Below are 14,942 nucleotides of genomic sequence, written 5' to 3'. Positions count from 1 at the left end.
CCAAACACCAACGAGGCACGGGGGGTTCTTTGTTGGCCAGCGCAGGGGTTGGTAGCTAGCGCAACGCCGGCGCAGAAAAGCTGCACGACAGCAGTGCCCTTCACTCTTCCGGCGCTCTCGCGGGCGGTGGCTTTGGCGCCCCTGCTCGATGCACGGTGGCGCAGGACATTGTAGTATGCAGGCGTGTGCGGACCGTAAACGTCGGCGTCGTGCACAACGGCGCTGGTGTGTGCAAGCGATACTGCCTCAACAAGGGCCACGTCTAGAATAGGGAGACAGCAGGCGGAGAGACTGATCTTGTCTTCCTCGTTTTGGGAAAGTGCAGCAACAGCTTGTTCGGACGCGATGGAGGAGGAGAAGCCGAGTTGAGAAGATGATGTAAAACTAGGACGTAGTGCGGCCGGTTCTGCTGCGGAAAGCAAAAGAAAAGTCGGGGAGGAGATGAGGGCTACAGCAGATGCGCGGTTAAAGACAGACGAGTGATACAGTGCATCGAAGCGGCGCGCAGGCCAGAATCTGCGAGAAGAGCTCCTGAGGAAGTGCAACAAGCAGATGAAAAAAGGTCAGAGACAGTGCACCAGGAGACACAGATGGTGAGGTGGGCAATCTCCCTTCGTGTGAAAGCAGAGGGTCATGTTGGTGGTGACTTTTTGTTGATCCTTCGTTTGCTTTCTGGCGAGAACTTCGGACACGAACTCTCGAATGGAGCGGTGTCATGCAGGTGTGATATGTTGACCTACATCATTCACGTTGGTGGTGCCATTGCCTCAAGAAAGAAAATTGTGAAAGGGGGAGGGGGGAGGTGGTGGTGTCTCCTACTTCTTAGCGAACTTGTGTGCATGTTCCGCTAACTTCTGTTTCACCTGCGGGTTGCTGAAGAGGTTGTAGAAGTTGACCGTGTCCTGAGTTCGAAGAGCGGGAGTGCACAGTGGGGCAAGGATGTGGCGACGTGACATATCTTTGATCATCCAATATGGTGCGGGGGAGGGGAGCTCCAGCAGCTTCTCCATGAACTGCAGGCACGGCACAACAGCCTCGTCGTGGTGCTCTACGACCTCGTCTACAAGTCCGACTTGCAAGGCCTCGTCGGCGGACAGCAGTAAGCCCATACAGAGCAGTTCTTCAGCTTTGCGAAATCCCACGACGTGCTCCATCGAGGCAGCCACGTAAGACGGCACAACAAAGCCGTGCTTAGAGGCGGCGATGCCAATAGTCAAGTTGGTGGGTTTTGTAGGATGTCGCCTTGCCATGACGCGGTAGTCCGAAGCGAGGGCGACTATGCAGCCGGCTGCCGCAGCGTGCCCGTTAATGGCGCTCACCAGTGGTATCGGGAGCGCGTGCAAGGTGGTGAAGAGCTTCTGGAACTGGCTCCAGTAGTGCGCAAATCGATCCTGCGAGAGGTTCGTACTGAGTTCGTTGAGGTCAAGGCCGGCGCTGAAGACACCGGATTTCGTGGATGTGAGGATAATACCACTGCACTTCGACTTGTCTGGGTCGCACAGGACGTTAAGCTTGTTCAGGAACGCTGACATGAACTCGGGGGTCAGAACGTTGGCGCTCCCGTTGTTCATCTCGAGAATCACCACGTTGTCGATAGGCGACTCACGCACAATGACAAGACCGGAAGTGTCTGACACGCTTGCAGTCATCGAGCACGCACGCAACCACGACGGCGGCGCGCAGCAGGAAGCACGAAAACACCTCATGCTCGTTTAGTGAAACCCAGCCAACGGCAAACCACCCAGACAAGTGCTGCGAAGAAAGGGGAGGCGAAGTGCGCAGAATGGACAGAGAGTGAGGGCGGGGGTGGGGGGTGGGAGACGAGAAGGGAAGACATCGGATGTGGTGCATGCGAAGACGTAGGGAATGCAAGACAACGTTGGCGTCGGCATGAGGGCTCAGGATGCGGACAAACATGCCCACGTGCAACCCCCAGTTTTTCGACAGTCTTGATTCAGCGGTGTGTTACGTTTTCCTTTGTGGGAAGGTTGGGGAGTTGGGGATGCCTTACTCGTGAAGGAATGCACATCCGTGAAACTGTGAGGAAAAAATGAGTCTGCAAACGCACGCGCACTATCGATCGCGCCGTACGGGCGTAGAACCGGTGTCAGAGCGGCCTTACGCTGCCTGCGCGTGCGGTGTGACGCGCACGCAACGGGACAGGAACGAGTCCAGAAGAGCTGCCACCCCCCTCCCCCTCCCCTCGTCAGTGCACCAGAGCTGATGCCGAAATTTCCCAAAGTCGCCGCTGAAGTTCACGGTACTGCGGATGTAGTAGGTACGGATCCCTCGGCGCCACTGTACTGATAGGTTCGGCCAAGATCCACGCGATGCATTTCCATCGTGGGAGGAGCAGCATGTATTGCCACTCCGGAACCGTGAGGGTATGAAGCGCGGGAGAGGGCGCGCGGTCGTGCTTCTGTGCCCCTTTGCCAGCCTCTCACCCTGGACGGCGATGCGCACGCCGCTGGGTGTAGTCTGTGTTGTAGAGCTGTTGGGGACTAACGCGATGCACGCCGATACATCTGGCGCGAACCCCGGCAGTGCTTCTGTGTGATGACGTTGGACACAGGGGTGTTGTCAACGGCAGCCCACACACTACACGCCTCCTTTCCGGCAAAGCCGCGATAGAGAGTGCCACGGTGAGAGCTCAGCGGCCCAGAACAGGGGCAGCGTGCTCCATACCTCATTTTGCGCCGTGCGACAGCCCATCATCCACACCATCGACTTGCCGGGCACCGCTTGTATACGTGATGGCTGCTCCGCGAAGCGTTGTCGGGGTGGATGGTGACCGCCGGCTTTCGACCTGTGACGCAGCACCGGGAGTGGGCGACACCCGATAACCACCGGTGAACGCAGAGGCTCTTTGGCAGCGAGATGTGGGGTACCATACCACCCATTGATTAGGTTCTCAAGAGGGCAGAGGACAGCTGTTAGCGCATAGGTTGCCACATCGACGAAGATGCTACCCGGATACACCAAGAAGCCATCCTTCCAAAACTGTTGCACCGGTTGCCCAGGCAAGACGGAGCGCATGCGCCGCACCTCATATTCGAAACTTGTCTGCACAGTGACTTGAGGCACTAGGTCCTCGTTGACTAAGCGGTCCGCATGTGAGTAGGTGAAGCGGTGGCATGAAAATCGAGCGACCAATAACGTGCCATGTTGTCGGCTTCTCAACTGGTCTGGTGTGCAACGTCGACTGCGAGGATACGCTAGCACGCGTGCCAAGAGTAAGGAAACAAGGAAGGAGTCGGAGAGGCAAAGCGGTGAAGAAGCGAGGTTGAGCAATGGCGCATCATTGCCGCACAGCACATCGCATCTCGTGTTACGACTTCACTCTTGATGGAACCCACGTGTGGAGATGTCTGGCCTGTAAAGATGGGCGATGTCGCCAAAATTAAAAGAAAAATGGTTTCGACTCGGTGGAGTAGCCCAGAGAATACCCCCTGTCGTCTCCGTTTCCCCTGCCTCCGCGACGCTCAGACAGCCGTCAGAGTTCATTGCACCTTAACCGATAGACCGCATATCCCCTCTCCACACCTCTGTCGCATTCCGCTCCCTCTACTTGCGCCGCTGCAAGACGCTCGTCGTGTACAGCTCTCCATTGATTTATCTATGCGAGAGAACACCAAGGCGGGCAGGAAAAATAAAATAAAAAAGCACCATAGAAACAGACGCTGTCGCGGTCATGCACACAGTTAATGCAAACATGCGAGAGGCATGACACCACCTTTCCCAGCAGTCTCACCTCTGCTCGACCCGGACGGCACCTGCTTCCGCCGCCAATAGGCACTTGTCGACGTGTGTGGATGCGTTACCTATTAGCGCCCGTACGCAGTGCACAGACACATCCGTATGCGTCACAAGAACAACCTGACCAATACAACGCCGGCGCTTTGATTCACACCCATGAGTGCACACACACACACACAGACGCAATACAGGCCACTTCGTCGGAACATGCCTAGAATCGCCGCGCTGGCGGAACAGCGCCGCCGCCTGCGCGCCCAGCCATGTTGAGCGGCATCTTTGAGGGTCGGGTAGTTGGCGCGGCCGGTGGCGCAGGCACCGCGGCACCAGGACGCTGCCGCTTACGTGGGTGATAGTCGTCGTCGTCGCTGAGGTCCCTCTGACGGTCCTTGGCGGCTGCTCGACGCTCCAGTTCGTCCCAGCTGGCGGCGCTGGACTCGTCGCTCTCGTCGCTGCCTGACGACGGGTCACTCTCCTCGTCCTCGAGCCAGGAGCTGTCGTCGGAATCGGAGGACTCATCATCATCCTCGTAGTACGTCGAGTCCGAGTCGGAATCGTCGCCCTCCTCCTCGTCCTCCTCGTCGTTCGTCTCGTTGTTGAGCACCGACCAGCCGTCCCCGCGTAGCCACGGGTCCCAGTCGGGGTCTTCGCGGATTTCCTTCATTGTGGCACGCCAGTTGGGGTTCACAGTCGTTTCCATGTAGTAGAGCCGTGCACTCAGGCACCAGTCCTTAATGTGGTCCAGTGAGTTGCGCGGGATCGAGTTGATGGTGATGACCGGCTTGTTGTAGTCCTTCAGGATGAGCGACATGTCAAACGTCGCGCTGCCTGGGATGACGCGCTCGAAGGAAACCACCTCGACCTCGCCGACGCTCTGTGTGAAGGCTGGGGTGTCGCTGATAGCCCAGAGGACCTCGCGATTGCCTTTAAACATGGTCATGGAGCGAGCGTGAACGCCGTCGAAGGAGAACTGGTTCGTGGGCAGCTGCGTCTTAATCTTGCTTCGCTCCTCCACGGCGTGGGCAAAGGTGATGAACTGTTTGTTTGTCTGCCGGATGCGCATCTCCTCGCGCTCCTCTGCCTGGACCTCTTCTTCGAACGATCTCCGAGCAGCACTCGCGAGCTCGCTGCTCTCCATCACCTCTGCCACAAACTGAACCTCCAGCACGTTCTTGCGGTTGATCTCGACCGGCTTCTGCAGCGTAACGTGGTAAATCACGTAGATGCTCTTCACCGCAGGCTGAAAGATGACGTGCTTGATGTTTTCGAACAGCATGTCGATCGGGGTCCCACCGAGAAATGAGAAACGCAGCCCGTTGGCATGCAGCTCGAGATTGCCCACGCAGCCCTTGTTCTGACGGTTCGCGTTCGTGATTGGCGGGCGAATCTTCACTGTCGGGAGACGCAGCGGATTGGGCGTCACCGTCAACCTCCCGTTGGAGGCAGAGGTGATGGCGCGCTTTCGGGCAGCGTCCTCGTTCTTGATGCGTTGCTGAATGCCTTGAATGGCGATTGCAGAGTCCGTGAACACGTCCCTCGAGCTCGAGTACCCCAACTCCTTCACGAAGACTTTGGTGGGGTTCAGTTTGTAGCCCACGTTGGCCTCCTGCATGGTATGGAATGTGACTGCCATGGTGTACTTGCCGCCCTCAGCCTTGACATCCACCCTGTTCACCGTCGACACGTGGAAGGGCACGGCGCGGCCGCACACCGGCAGCCACACCACCTTCTTGTCCGTCTGCACAAAGATGCCGCTCTTGCTCTCCGGCGGCGGCACCCGGTCCTCCGGCTTGTAAGGAGTCAGCTCGCCAAGGGATAGGCGGCCAATGTCGCATGCGCGGTACTCCTCCGTCGAGGTCTGTGTCCCTTTTTTGCCACCTGCCGCCACGAACTCTGCGTGCAGCTCGCTGAGCAGTTGCCGCAGCTCCTGCTCGCGCTGCGCCTCGCGCGAGATTATCACGGTGTCGGACTGGCCCTGACGAGTGATCTTGCTTAAGTCACGCCGCACCGGAGGCTCGGCCTCCGTCGCGGCGGCCGTTTCATCGACGTCTTCGTAGAGAACCTCCGCCAGTTTGCGCGCCACCTTTGTCTTGAGCTCCACCACACCGCCGCGTATGATTACCGTGTCGGTGAGCTCCATGTCAAACGTGTCCTCACCGCCTGCGCTGGGGACAGACTCGAGCACGACGCGTATCACGAAGCTCATCCCGTCGGTGACGATCGCGGTGCCTTTCTCCGAAATGTTTCCGCGTGCTTCGAGGACGAGAAGACCCGTAGAGAAGCCAAAGTTTTTCGATAGGAGGGCGGCCAGTTCAGAGTTCTGGTCCCTGGCGTACTGCATGACGCCTGCGTACACGTCGCTCAGCCGTGCACCAGGGACAAGGAGCTCCATGACCTTAGCGCTCACATCGTAGGCGAACTGATACGCTTCCTTCGCGTTCGATGGTGCTGCCGACTCCACCAGTAGCGTGCGACCAAAGAAGGCAGTGTAGCCTGTGTTCTTGACGCCAAATCGGACAACAACCACATCTCCGTGAATCGGAACATTGCACGCCGTCTTGAGGGTGTCCTCGTCCACGTTAAGCTGGGAGTTATACGTGCCCTTGTGGAATAGACACGGCGGCAGTCCCGTGACGAGAGAAAAATCGTCCACTGCGAGCGACTCGAGTGCTTGAATTGTGTTGGGCCGCTCCAGCTTGGCGTACAGCATCTGGCGCACGTCGTAGAGGGTTTTGGGGTCCCTCTTCGACATCTCGTTCGCAATGCAGTCGCGGGCGTAACGGCGAAAGACGGCGCAGCACAGCCCCGCTGCCTTCTCGACGCAACCGAGAGCGGCATCATCCTTCACGAAAAGCAGCTCACCCAGCACAGGGGCAGCCGACAGAAGCGACTCGCTGGGCACGGCTCCGCGCACAAGCTCAGTGAAGGCTGACGCAAATGTGCCTTCCTGAATCCCAAACTCGTTCACCGGGGCACCAACCGTTTTTCCGGCGAGCAGGGCAGTGACCCGCGCCTGCGCCGCCTCGACCCCCTCGACCACCTCGATGGTGTGACCCTCGAGCTTTGTCGGCGGCGCCGCAACGCGCACATTTGCCCCGTGAAGAATGAGCGTCACATCCTCCGTGATGAGTGCGGCGGTGTTGCATATCGGCTCTTTCGCCTCGAGGAGGTACTGAAGGACCGCCTGTCCACGCTGGTTATCGGGAGTGTTGACGCTACGTTCCCCAAAGACACAAGCCCACGCCGAGCACTGCTTAGCTGCTGCGTCTCCACGGGCAGCAGCGGCCCGCCACTGCGCCAAAACGGCGCTGAGCCGGGACACAGAAATAGTATGGTTTGTGGAAGGCTGCATCGCGCACCAGCTCGGTCAAACCCACAGAACACCAAGAAAAAAAACCGGTTGTTTTTATGCCCCGTATGATTGGTTGTGTGCTGCGCGCTCTCTTTCTCTATGCGTATCCGCGAGCACGCGCGCGAGCGGCCTTCTGTTGCTTGAGCGCGTGTACGTGTCAGGGGGTGCCGGCGCAAGAGCTGGGAAAGATGGAATGCCTCCAGCGGATGCGCCCTTCTCTGTAGCTCCCACCTCTGCCGTCCGTCGCAACAATATGGCGGGTCACTCGAGGCCCGATGCGAGAGCGTTTTTTGTTTGTAGGCGAGTGTGCTGCCTCTGCGGCGTTTTTGGAGAACAATCTGCGGCGCAGTGGCACGGGTTCACCGTGGAAGACAGATGGAGAGAAGGAAGGGCGAGTGAGATTCATAGGCCAACGCACTGCTCTGGCATGTGGCCGCGCGTGTATGCCAAAGCACGGACACGCACAGGTGACAGAGATCCAGGGGAGCAGGAGGAGGGGGCCAACATGGGACTGCAACCTGTGCTGTAAACTTACAAGCGCCTACACAGGACAGAGGGAGACAGAGCCAGCAGTGTGGAGGAAGAGAGACCAACAAGCCCACAAGAACGAACGGCGGTGTGACTCGAGAGCTTCAAGAAGAGGAAAAAAAAGCCAGCCGGTAAGAAGTCAGGGAGGGATTTAGTTTAGGTTGGTGTGAGTAAACGTCAGGAGACGGCGTCCTTGTTGTAATGGCTCTCACGTCACCGTGGTGCGATCTGGTCGACGGTGCTGGCGCTGCGTCTAGCTGCAGAGATAAAGGGAGCAACAGTGTCCACTCGTACACCGTTGTCCCCAGCGCATCCGTGCCCGCAAGGCTTCTTCTTCGCCTCATGATGTGGTTAAGCACAGCCACACGAACGCGCTCGTGTTCGCAAGCGCCGTCTCGGCAGGGCCGTAATGGCCACCCATCTCACGTCTTGACACGCTTATATTTCAGAATCTTGGCACGCCGAGCCTCCTGCTGCTTCTCGTGGGCGCGTGTTCGAACACCCATGAGCTTGTACTTGCGTGCCTTCTGCAGGCTCTTGCGGTACTTCTTCCTGGCTTCCGTGTACTTTTTCAAGTCGTACACCTTCTTCTTTGGCGCTGCGGTCGCTGGCTTGACGCTCTTGGCATCCTCGACATCCGCCTGGGTCACAAGCTGTGCTGCCGCGAACTCGTCGCGGAAGTACATGTACAGTGGCGGAGAGGTGAGCTGGCACTCGTCGGTGGCCAGTTTGCTGAGGTCCTCCTCCTTGCTAGGGATAAAGGTGGGGAAGGGTGGGGTGCCGCGGTGCTCATTCCACAGCGTGTATCCTTTCGTGTTGATAGTGTCCCTAAACTTCACGTAAGTCCCGACATCGGCGTCAATGAGGGTGGGCAGGTAGATGAGCGAGTTCTTGTAGTCGATGCGCCACACCGGAACACCATCGTAGGTTTCCGCAGAAGCGCCCGTCTGCCCTGCCATACGATGACCGGGGTAGATGCGCTTCTGTCCCTCTGCACCCATGCAGCCCGGGCGTCGCTGCCACTTGGAGTCTCCGAGCCAGACATAACCACCGTCGAAGCCGTGGCGAAACATGACGCCTTGATAGCCGTAGTCGGTGTTCTGAAAGGTGATGGTCACCTCCTGACCAGGTTTGAAGTGGCGCACGTCAAGCTTTGTCCCGACCGGCGCGTACGCGTCCGGCGTGATAGGAAAGCCGGCAGACACATGCTTCACGGGCACGCCGGCCGCCTTGTAAAACGCCGCCACGTGCGGTTTGTGAAACTCCACCGGCACGTTCATCGCTCCAACATAAACCTTGTCCGTCCCCACATCGCCGTTACGGGTAGAGTGCTTGACAATCTGGTTGTCGGGGAACCAGAATGCGGTGCAGTCGAACTGGTTGCCCAGGTCATCGTAGTCTTTGCAGGTGAAGGCCTTGACACCGATCAGCCCAAAACGGACGCTGTAAAACATGTTGAACTCTCCAAACGGCGGCGGGTTGTCCCAGGCATACGTGTCTTGGTAGAGCTCGGGGAACTTTTCACGTAGGCGAACAAACGCGTCGTACTTGTCCTCGCGGATCGCGTCGTACGTTGTCTGCAGCTGCTCTACCTGCCATGCGCGGGGGTTGTCAGGGATTTTCGGGTACAAGCTCATCTTGTCGCCATGGTCGAACAAGTAGGGGTAGTAGCAGTGGTACATGTCACGGTCTTTTTCCTCCATGAGCGAAGGATAGCAACGATACCAGTCTGTCCGAACACGCCGATCGCCAGGGCCCCCGCCGCTGCGCCATCGGCGTGCCACGCAAAAGGCCGCGCCGAGCGCACACCCACTGAAACGGTGCATTTTGCGTCAATACGCACACGCGCGAGCCTACCGACACGGAGGGAGATGCAATGGCGCCAAACAGTGGAGCCGCAGACAGCAAAACGAGACCCGCCGTAACCGAAAGGCGCTGTACCGCCAGTGCGGCTCAATCTTCCCGTCCACAACGCGACAACAAAGTGCAAGCCAGTCTGCGGGGATGAGCTGCTGGGGCCAGAAATGCTGCCAAAGCGCGTAGGCGCAATGGCCAAGTTGATTCAAAGAACTTCTCAGCCTGTGGGGAGGAGAGGGCGGGGGGGGGGGGAGGCGGCCCAGGTACAGAGTACGCGCAGAATGTCTCACGCGATGCCGCCGCCTAACGGCACGCGGGCAGCGAGTGAAGAAAAGAAAGCGAGCAGCACAGGAGAGGCGAAGAAACGAGAGACGTGAAGAGGGGGTGGGGCAGAGAACAAAGACACGCGAGACATGCGGCCGCTCCAAGTGCGGCGGAAATCGTAATGATGCAAAAAAAAGCTAAGCCGCAGCAGGCCGTACACAGCACACCCTGTAGGGTGTTGCAGCGCGGCGATGAGTTCGAGTCGGCGACTCAGTGGAACAAGTTGGGCTGTTAGAAAATGCAGCGCAGCTGCACACACACACACACACAGCTTCTCAGTAGCGAAGGCACGAGTGAAGAAACCGCACCGGAGAGAGGGTCTACCTCAGTCGCAACCCATCCCTCTCTCCACCCCGCCTACCATCTTCTCTGTATCATGGACATCGACTCCGTTCAATGCGCTTGTGTGCGCACGTGGATGAATGCTCAACCATCTGCGCCGCTACAGGCAGCGGTGCACACAGCGGCACGCAAAACGTGAAAGTCTCGAAAATGTGCAACTCAACCGTGCCTCAGCACTGGCATGCTTCTCGTGAAGATACCAAAGAGCACACCGTAGCCCACCCGCGAGCACCATCAAAGAAACTGCACGGCCGTATAGAGCGACACATATATGCGTCGGTAGAGAGAGAGCTGCACGCACAAGCATACAGTCAGCGTTGTGGCAGAGCGGCGGCGTTACTCTATCGACTTCCGCAACGGGTCGTACCTCTGCGTCAACTCCATCATGCGATGCTCAATTTTCTCCCGAAAAGCATGCTGCGGCTCCATGAGAGTGAACAGATAGCGAAGTGTTGCGTGGTCACGGTAGAAGCGCGTATTCAGCACCGCCGACTCCGGAATGTCTGCGCGAAGCTGCTGCACCTCGAACGGTGCGTGCTTGAACCAGCGATGAGGAAACGACCGCCAGGTGGCGCGTTCCAGGGGCCGGCGGTACCGGTGAACACCGTCTGTTCGCAAGTCGCGGTAACCCTTGCCGGCGCTCTTGACGAGGCGATCCAGCACAGGCTGGGTGAGTAGCAGCAACAACTTGTCACACCATTGCAGGTAAAGCCGGTGGGCCTCCTGGAAGTCCGTGCGAGTGCGGTAATTGTTGCGGCGGCGCAGACTGCGGTCCCCGTGGCCGTGCAGAAGGCGACGGTACTGCTCAGGCTTCGGCTCGCGAAAGGCTCGCTTCACGCGACGCTCAAACAGTGCCTTGTTGGCCTCCGGGTCTGTGCAGCGAAGATGAGCAATCAAGGCATAGCACAAGTCATGCAGTTCCTGTGACGCAGCCTCCAGCTCGTCAAACTCATCCGCATCTAGGGTATCTTTTTCCTCCTCTGCGCCGCGCACCTCTGTCGACAGAGTGAAGGCATCGTCTCTGTGGCCGTAGTCGTCGGAGCCTTGGTGCACCTCCACGTCGGTCGGCAGCGATGCTGAAGAGGCGCAGCGGAAAGGACAGCACCGCCACAGCGGTACAACAGCTTCAACTCGACGGAGCGCCTGTCCCGCTCTGCGAGCCGCCACCCCTGTCCCATATCGCTGCATAACACCTGACATGAAATCCTATTCCCGTCGAACCAGATGCTGTCTCTCGCTCGACAGATCTTCTCACTGCAGCTGTGACGGACAGAGAACAGCCTCCTCAAGACAGAGAGGGCGATGCATACGTGCATACGTGGAGGAGTGAGATGAAAAAAATGTCATGATGACGACAACGTGCATGATAGCGCCCTGCTGAAGAAGTACACAATACTGAGGGGCTGCTAGACGCACGGAGCCGCACACGTGCCTGCCGAACAGCTTGCGAACATGCACCGCAAACCGTATCCGTGATCGAGGCAGAGAGGTGGAAGTTGAAGGCAGATGAGTAGCCTCTGCCGTCCCCCAGAGAGAGAGAAAGTATTTTTTTCTGCTTCCAACATGTGCATACTCTGCCACACAGCATCAGGCCAAACGACGCGCGACCCATCGGCCTGCCACAGGGCCCATCGCGCGGCGCACGGCAGCCGCACACACGCCCCACAGTAATGCGCCGACCCAGTCCTCGGAGAGCATGGTCCCTGCCGGAAGACAAAACTCTACCCACCCCACTGTGCCGGTCGCCACCTCGTGCATCTCCCTCACGGTGGCACTCAGGCGTCACACAGCAGCAGGCAGTGTGCGAGGGCCGGGCGACATATACGTTCGGATCGCTCCGACGCGGCGCCATCCAGGGCATGACTGCCGACAGCAGCAGCGATGCATCTGACTTCCCCACGTCGTAGGCACTCGGCCCTGCGACCGCCAGAGCTGGTCCGGCGTATGGCAAGCATAGGGGCTGCTCGGCTTTCTCCCACACGTGAAGTGGGCTACTGGACCCTGGACACCGGGCTGAGCCGACCCCCTCCCCACGGAGGGGAAGGGAAGAGAATAAGGAAGATGTGTGGGAGGAGAGAGAGATGATGGGGATAGCGCCGCAGGCAAACGTTCGAAACGCCAGAAAGCCTTGTAAGGGGAAGAAACATGGGGCCAAAGCACTTTTGCGTGCTGCTGCGACGGTGGGAGTAAGAAACAGTGCCGCGGCGCACAATAGACCCAACGCAGGAAATAAAAGGCGTTGTCGCCCTAATGTGCCGCTCGAAGCGTGGGCAGCAGGACATGGCCCAGTGGACAAGGGTCGGAAGCGATGATTTACTTTTTGGGCCCTCCCCCTTTACAGTAGGGCCAAGGGCGTCTGTAGAGAGTGCGCACGCATCCACAGATCAGGAGCGGCGCAGAATCGTGTGAAGGTTCAGACACAAATCGTCCAAAAGAAAAGCAGCATCAGGTTTGTTCGACCTCGTGTGCACCACGCAGATCAGCGCTCTGTCTCGACCGCGTAGCCGAGTCGCGAGACCTTCCGCGCATGTAGCCGGAATGCACACTGTCAAGGGGCTATTCGATGCCGCAGACGTTTGGGAATTGTGGAGGCAGGAGGTGCACTGCAGCGCGCAAGCACCGGTGGAGAGTGACGTCTGAGCACGCGCCACTGTGCCGCCATAGAGAGAGCGCAGGGACAAGGATGGGAAGAGAAAGAGAAGCCCCATTAGCGCCCGCTGGTGCTCCTCAGTGTCGATTACCTCCCGAGGCACGTCGGTGGTCGCGAGGTGAATGAGCGTCAGGCGCGCCGAGGGGGCCTGAGCAGAGGAGAAGAGGTGAGTGATGATCGAGTATTGGCTGGAGATGTTGGCGTCGGTGGTTTCAAACAGGCACCGCCGCACCAGTGCGATGCGCAGCATACAATGCACCCGCTTCACCGCGGCTGCATGGTGATACGCAGCGGTGCTGCGTGCGTGGCGGCTGTCAGCCTTGCTGTGAGACAGCAAGATCCGCGAGTGGGTGAGGAGTGTGCACCAGCAGCCCTTTGCATCCGCGCCGGTGCCGGGCAGCCACGGGAGAGGAAGCTGACCTGACTCCTTAGCCGGCTCCAACTGCAGCACCGCTTCGTCCTCAGCGTCGCCAACTTTCTGGTCCAGAATACGGCTGAAGTGCCACGCGGCCAGATCGCCGCGAGCATCTCCACTGTTCGTGGCATCTCTATCGGTAAGCCCGTCGCCGGCAGCCACGGAGGAGGAAAGCGCGGAGCGATATTCTGCATTTTTGGCGTCGGGGCGGAAAGTAGAAAGGGCATCAAGCAGCAGCGCCTCTTCGGAGACAAGAGCGTCGCAGAGCGGATGAAGGTGGTGCTCCGCCTGCCACCGTAACGCCGCTTCTCGCTCCGCTCCTGGGATGGCAATGGAGCTCAGCAACGTTAATGTGAGTGCCTGTGTGGCCGCGTCACCTTGTACGACCTCTATGCCGGTCTTCGCGTGGCCATCCGTGCATCCCACTAGCAACGCTCCCCAAGTGAGGAGTTGGTGGCATCCGGAGTCACTCGTCAAGGCGCATATCTGGCCTGCGGAGGCCACGATCGCCTCGGCCAGGTCTGGTGGCATTCCGTCGTAGTAGGTCGCGAACGTCAAGACAAGAAGTTGCATTACCGCGATGGCGGTGCCGGTGGGGAGCTCCCGATCGCGCCGCTCAATGTCGCGCATCAGCGCTCGCACAAAAAGCAGCGTGGGCCCGCCCGAGCTGGAGGTGTGCAGCAGGACATCATCCTCTAGCTGGCACGCAGTCGATGTCGCCGCGTGAAGAGAGCGGACAGCTGCCTGCAAACTTTGTTCCTCGTCTGCTGGAGAAACGGTGTCCTTCCGATAAAAGACGGCTAGGCGCCGGTGGCGCATCGGCAGCTGCCTGCGCACCAGGAAGTTCACCTTCTCTCGGCAATGCAGCCACAACGTGCGCGGGGCCTTTTGCCACAGGTCTGCAACGTAGGCCTCCACGTGATGCCCCCACTGCAGGTCGAGCGCATGGTGGCGAAACCACCCGATGCAGAGGGACCCGTCAGGCAGCACAAGAAGGTCGAAGAGGGGGCGCCACGTCGAGGCCCACGGGACCTCCGGGAACGTCGGTGCAACCGAGAGCGACGAAGTAGGGTGCGGGATCGAGTCGCTCTCTTCCACTTGGGAATCATCCACTTGGTGGGCAACGTACTCCAAGCAGCGAGCGGCATAATCCTTTTCGAAAGCCGAGAGCTCAGCGTAGTTCGCAACAATCGTAGGCAGAGCGGAAGGGGGATGGGGGGCGACAGCCGCCGGTGGGACAGAGCCTGGCGGGCCGGTGCCGATTCGCAAAACAAAAGGTGTGGCGATGGTGTGACGTACGTGGGACAGCAGGCGCTGCCACGGCTCCGGTCGCCGCATTTGAAAGCCGTGGATGACAACGTCTACACACGAGCGCACAACTCCGCCCCTAGAAAGCGCTGTAGTTTTCTGGACGGAGGCGTTCCGCAAGATCAAAGATGCCGCAGGGTGGAAGGACAACGTTGCATCGCCACAGAGGGAGAGAGAGGGAGGGGCGGGGGAGAGCTGGCGAGAGAGGAAGAGAAAGTACACAAATGAGTGTTGTCTGCAACAGAAAGGACGAAAGCGCGGGAGGGGGGGGGTGAGGGCTTCGGCGGTGGTACGCAGGGTCCCTTTTCCTCCTCATGGCTCTCTCGATCGCCCTTCCCTGGCAACCGCAGCACACGTGCAGAGCGCACGCGTGTCGCTCCGCGCTTTAGTGGAGGGGAGAGCTGCACATGCGC

General features: G+C 59.1%; 5 protein-coding genes across 5 annotated transcripts; all 5 read right to left on the bottom strand.

The window, feature by feature from the left end:
* Nucleotides 1-815: 815 nt before the first annotated feature.
* LMXM_08_29_0010 (3,2-trans-enoyl-CoA isomerase, mitochondrial precursor-like protein) lies at nt 816-1,706 on the bottom strand (the record flags this gene model as incomplete). Its single annotated transcript, XM_003872513.1, has 1 exon — nt 816-1,706. The coding sequence occupies one exon, from the start codon at nt 1,704-1,706 to the stop codon at nt 816-818; it is 891 nt and encodes a 296-aa protein (XP_003872562.1).
* A 2,261-nt stretch (nt 1,707-3,967) lies between these two features.
* LMXM_08_29_0020 (transcription factor-like protein) lies at nt 3,968-7,105 on the bottom strand (the record flags this gene model as incomplete). The annotated part of the gene is made up of 1 exon (XM_003872512.1): nt 3,968-7,105. The coding sequence occupies one exon, from the start codon at nt 7,103-7,105 to the stop codon at nt 3,968-3,970; it is 3,138 nt and encodes a 1,045-aa protein (XP_003872561.1).
* A 950-nt stretch (nt 7,106-8,055) lies between these two features.
* LMXM_08_29_0030 (ribosomal protein L3-like protein) lies at nt 8,056-9,459 on the bottom strand (the record flags this gene model as incomplete). The annotated part of the gene is made up of 1 exon (XM_003872511.1): nt 8,056-9,459. The coding sequence occupies one exon, from the start codon at nt 9,457-9,459 to the stop codon at nt 8,056-8,058; it is 1,404 nt and encodes a 467-aa protein (XP_003872560.1).
* A 1,033-nt stretch (nt 9,460-10,492) lies between these two features.
* LMXM_08_29_0040 (conserved hypothetical protein) lies at nt 10,493-11,356 on the bottom strand (the record flags this gene model as incomplete). Its single annotated transcript, XM_003872510.1, has 1 exon — nt 10,493-11,356. One exon carries the CDS (start codon nt 11,354-11,356, stop codon nt 10,493-10,495), a length of 864 nt encoding a protein of 287 aa, XP_003872559.1.
* Nucleotides 11,357-12,540: 1,184 nt separating this feature from the next.
* On the bottom strand, nt 12,541-14,559 carry LMXM_08_29_0050 (conserved hypothetical protein; the record flags this gene model as incomplete). Its single annotated transcript, XM_003872509.1, has 1 exon — nt 12,541-14,559. One exon carries the CDS (start codon nt 14,557-14,559, stop codon nt 12,541-12,543), a length of 2,019 nt encoding a protein of 672 aa, XP_003872558.1.
* Between the last annotated feature and the right edge of the window lie 383 nt (nt 14,560-14,942).

Source organism: Leishmania mexicana, chromosome 8 (assembly GCF_000234665.1).
Source record: "Leishmania mexicana MHOM/GT/2001/U1103 complete genome, chromosome 8".
Taxonomy (NCBI): domain Eukaryota; phylum Euglenozoa; class Kinetoplastea; order Trypanosomatida; family Trypanosomatidae; genus Leishmania; species Leishmania mexicana.
Note: the sequence above shows the minus strand (reverse complement) of the source record. Positions and strands in the feature narration are given on the sequence as shown.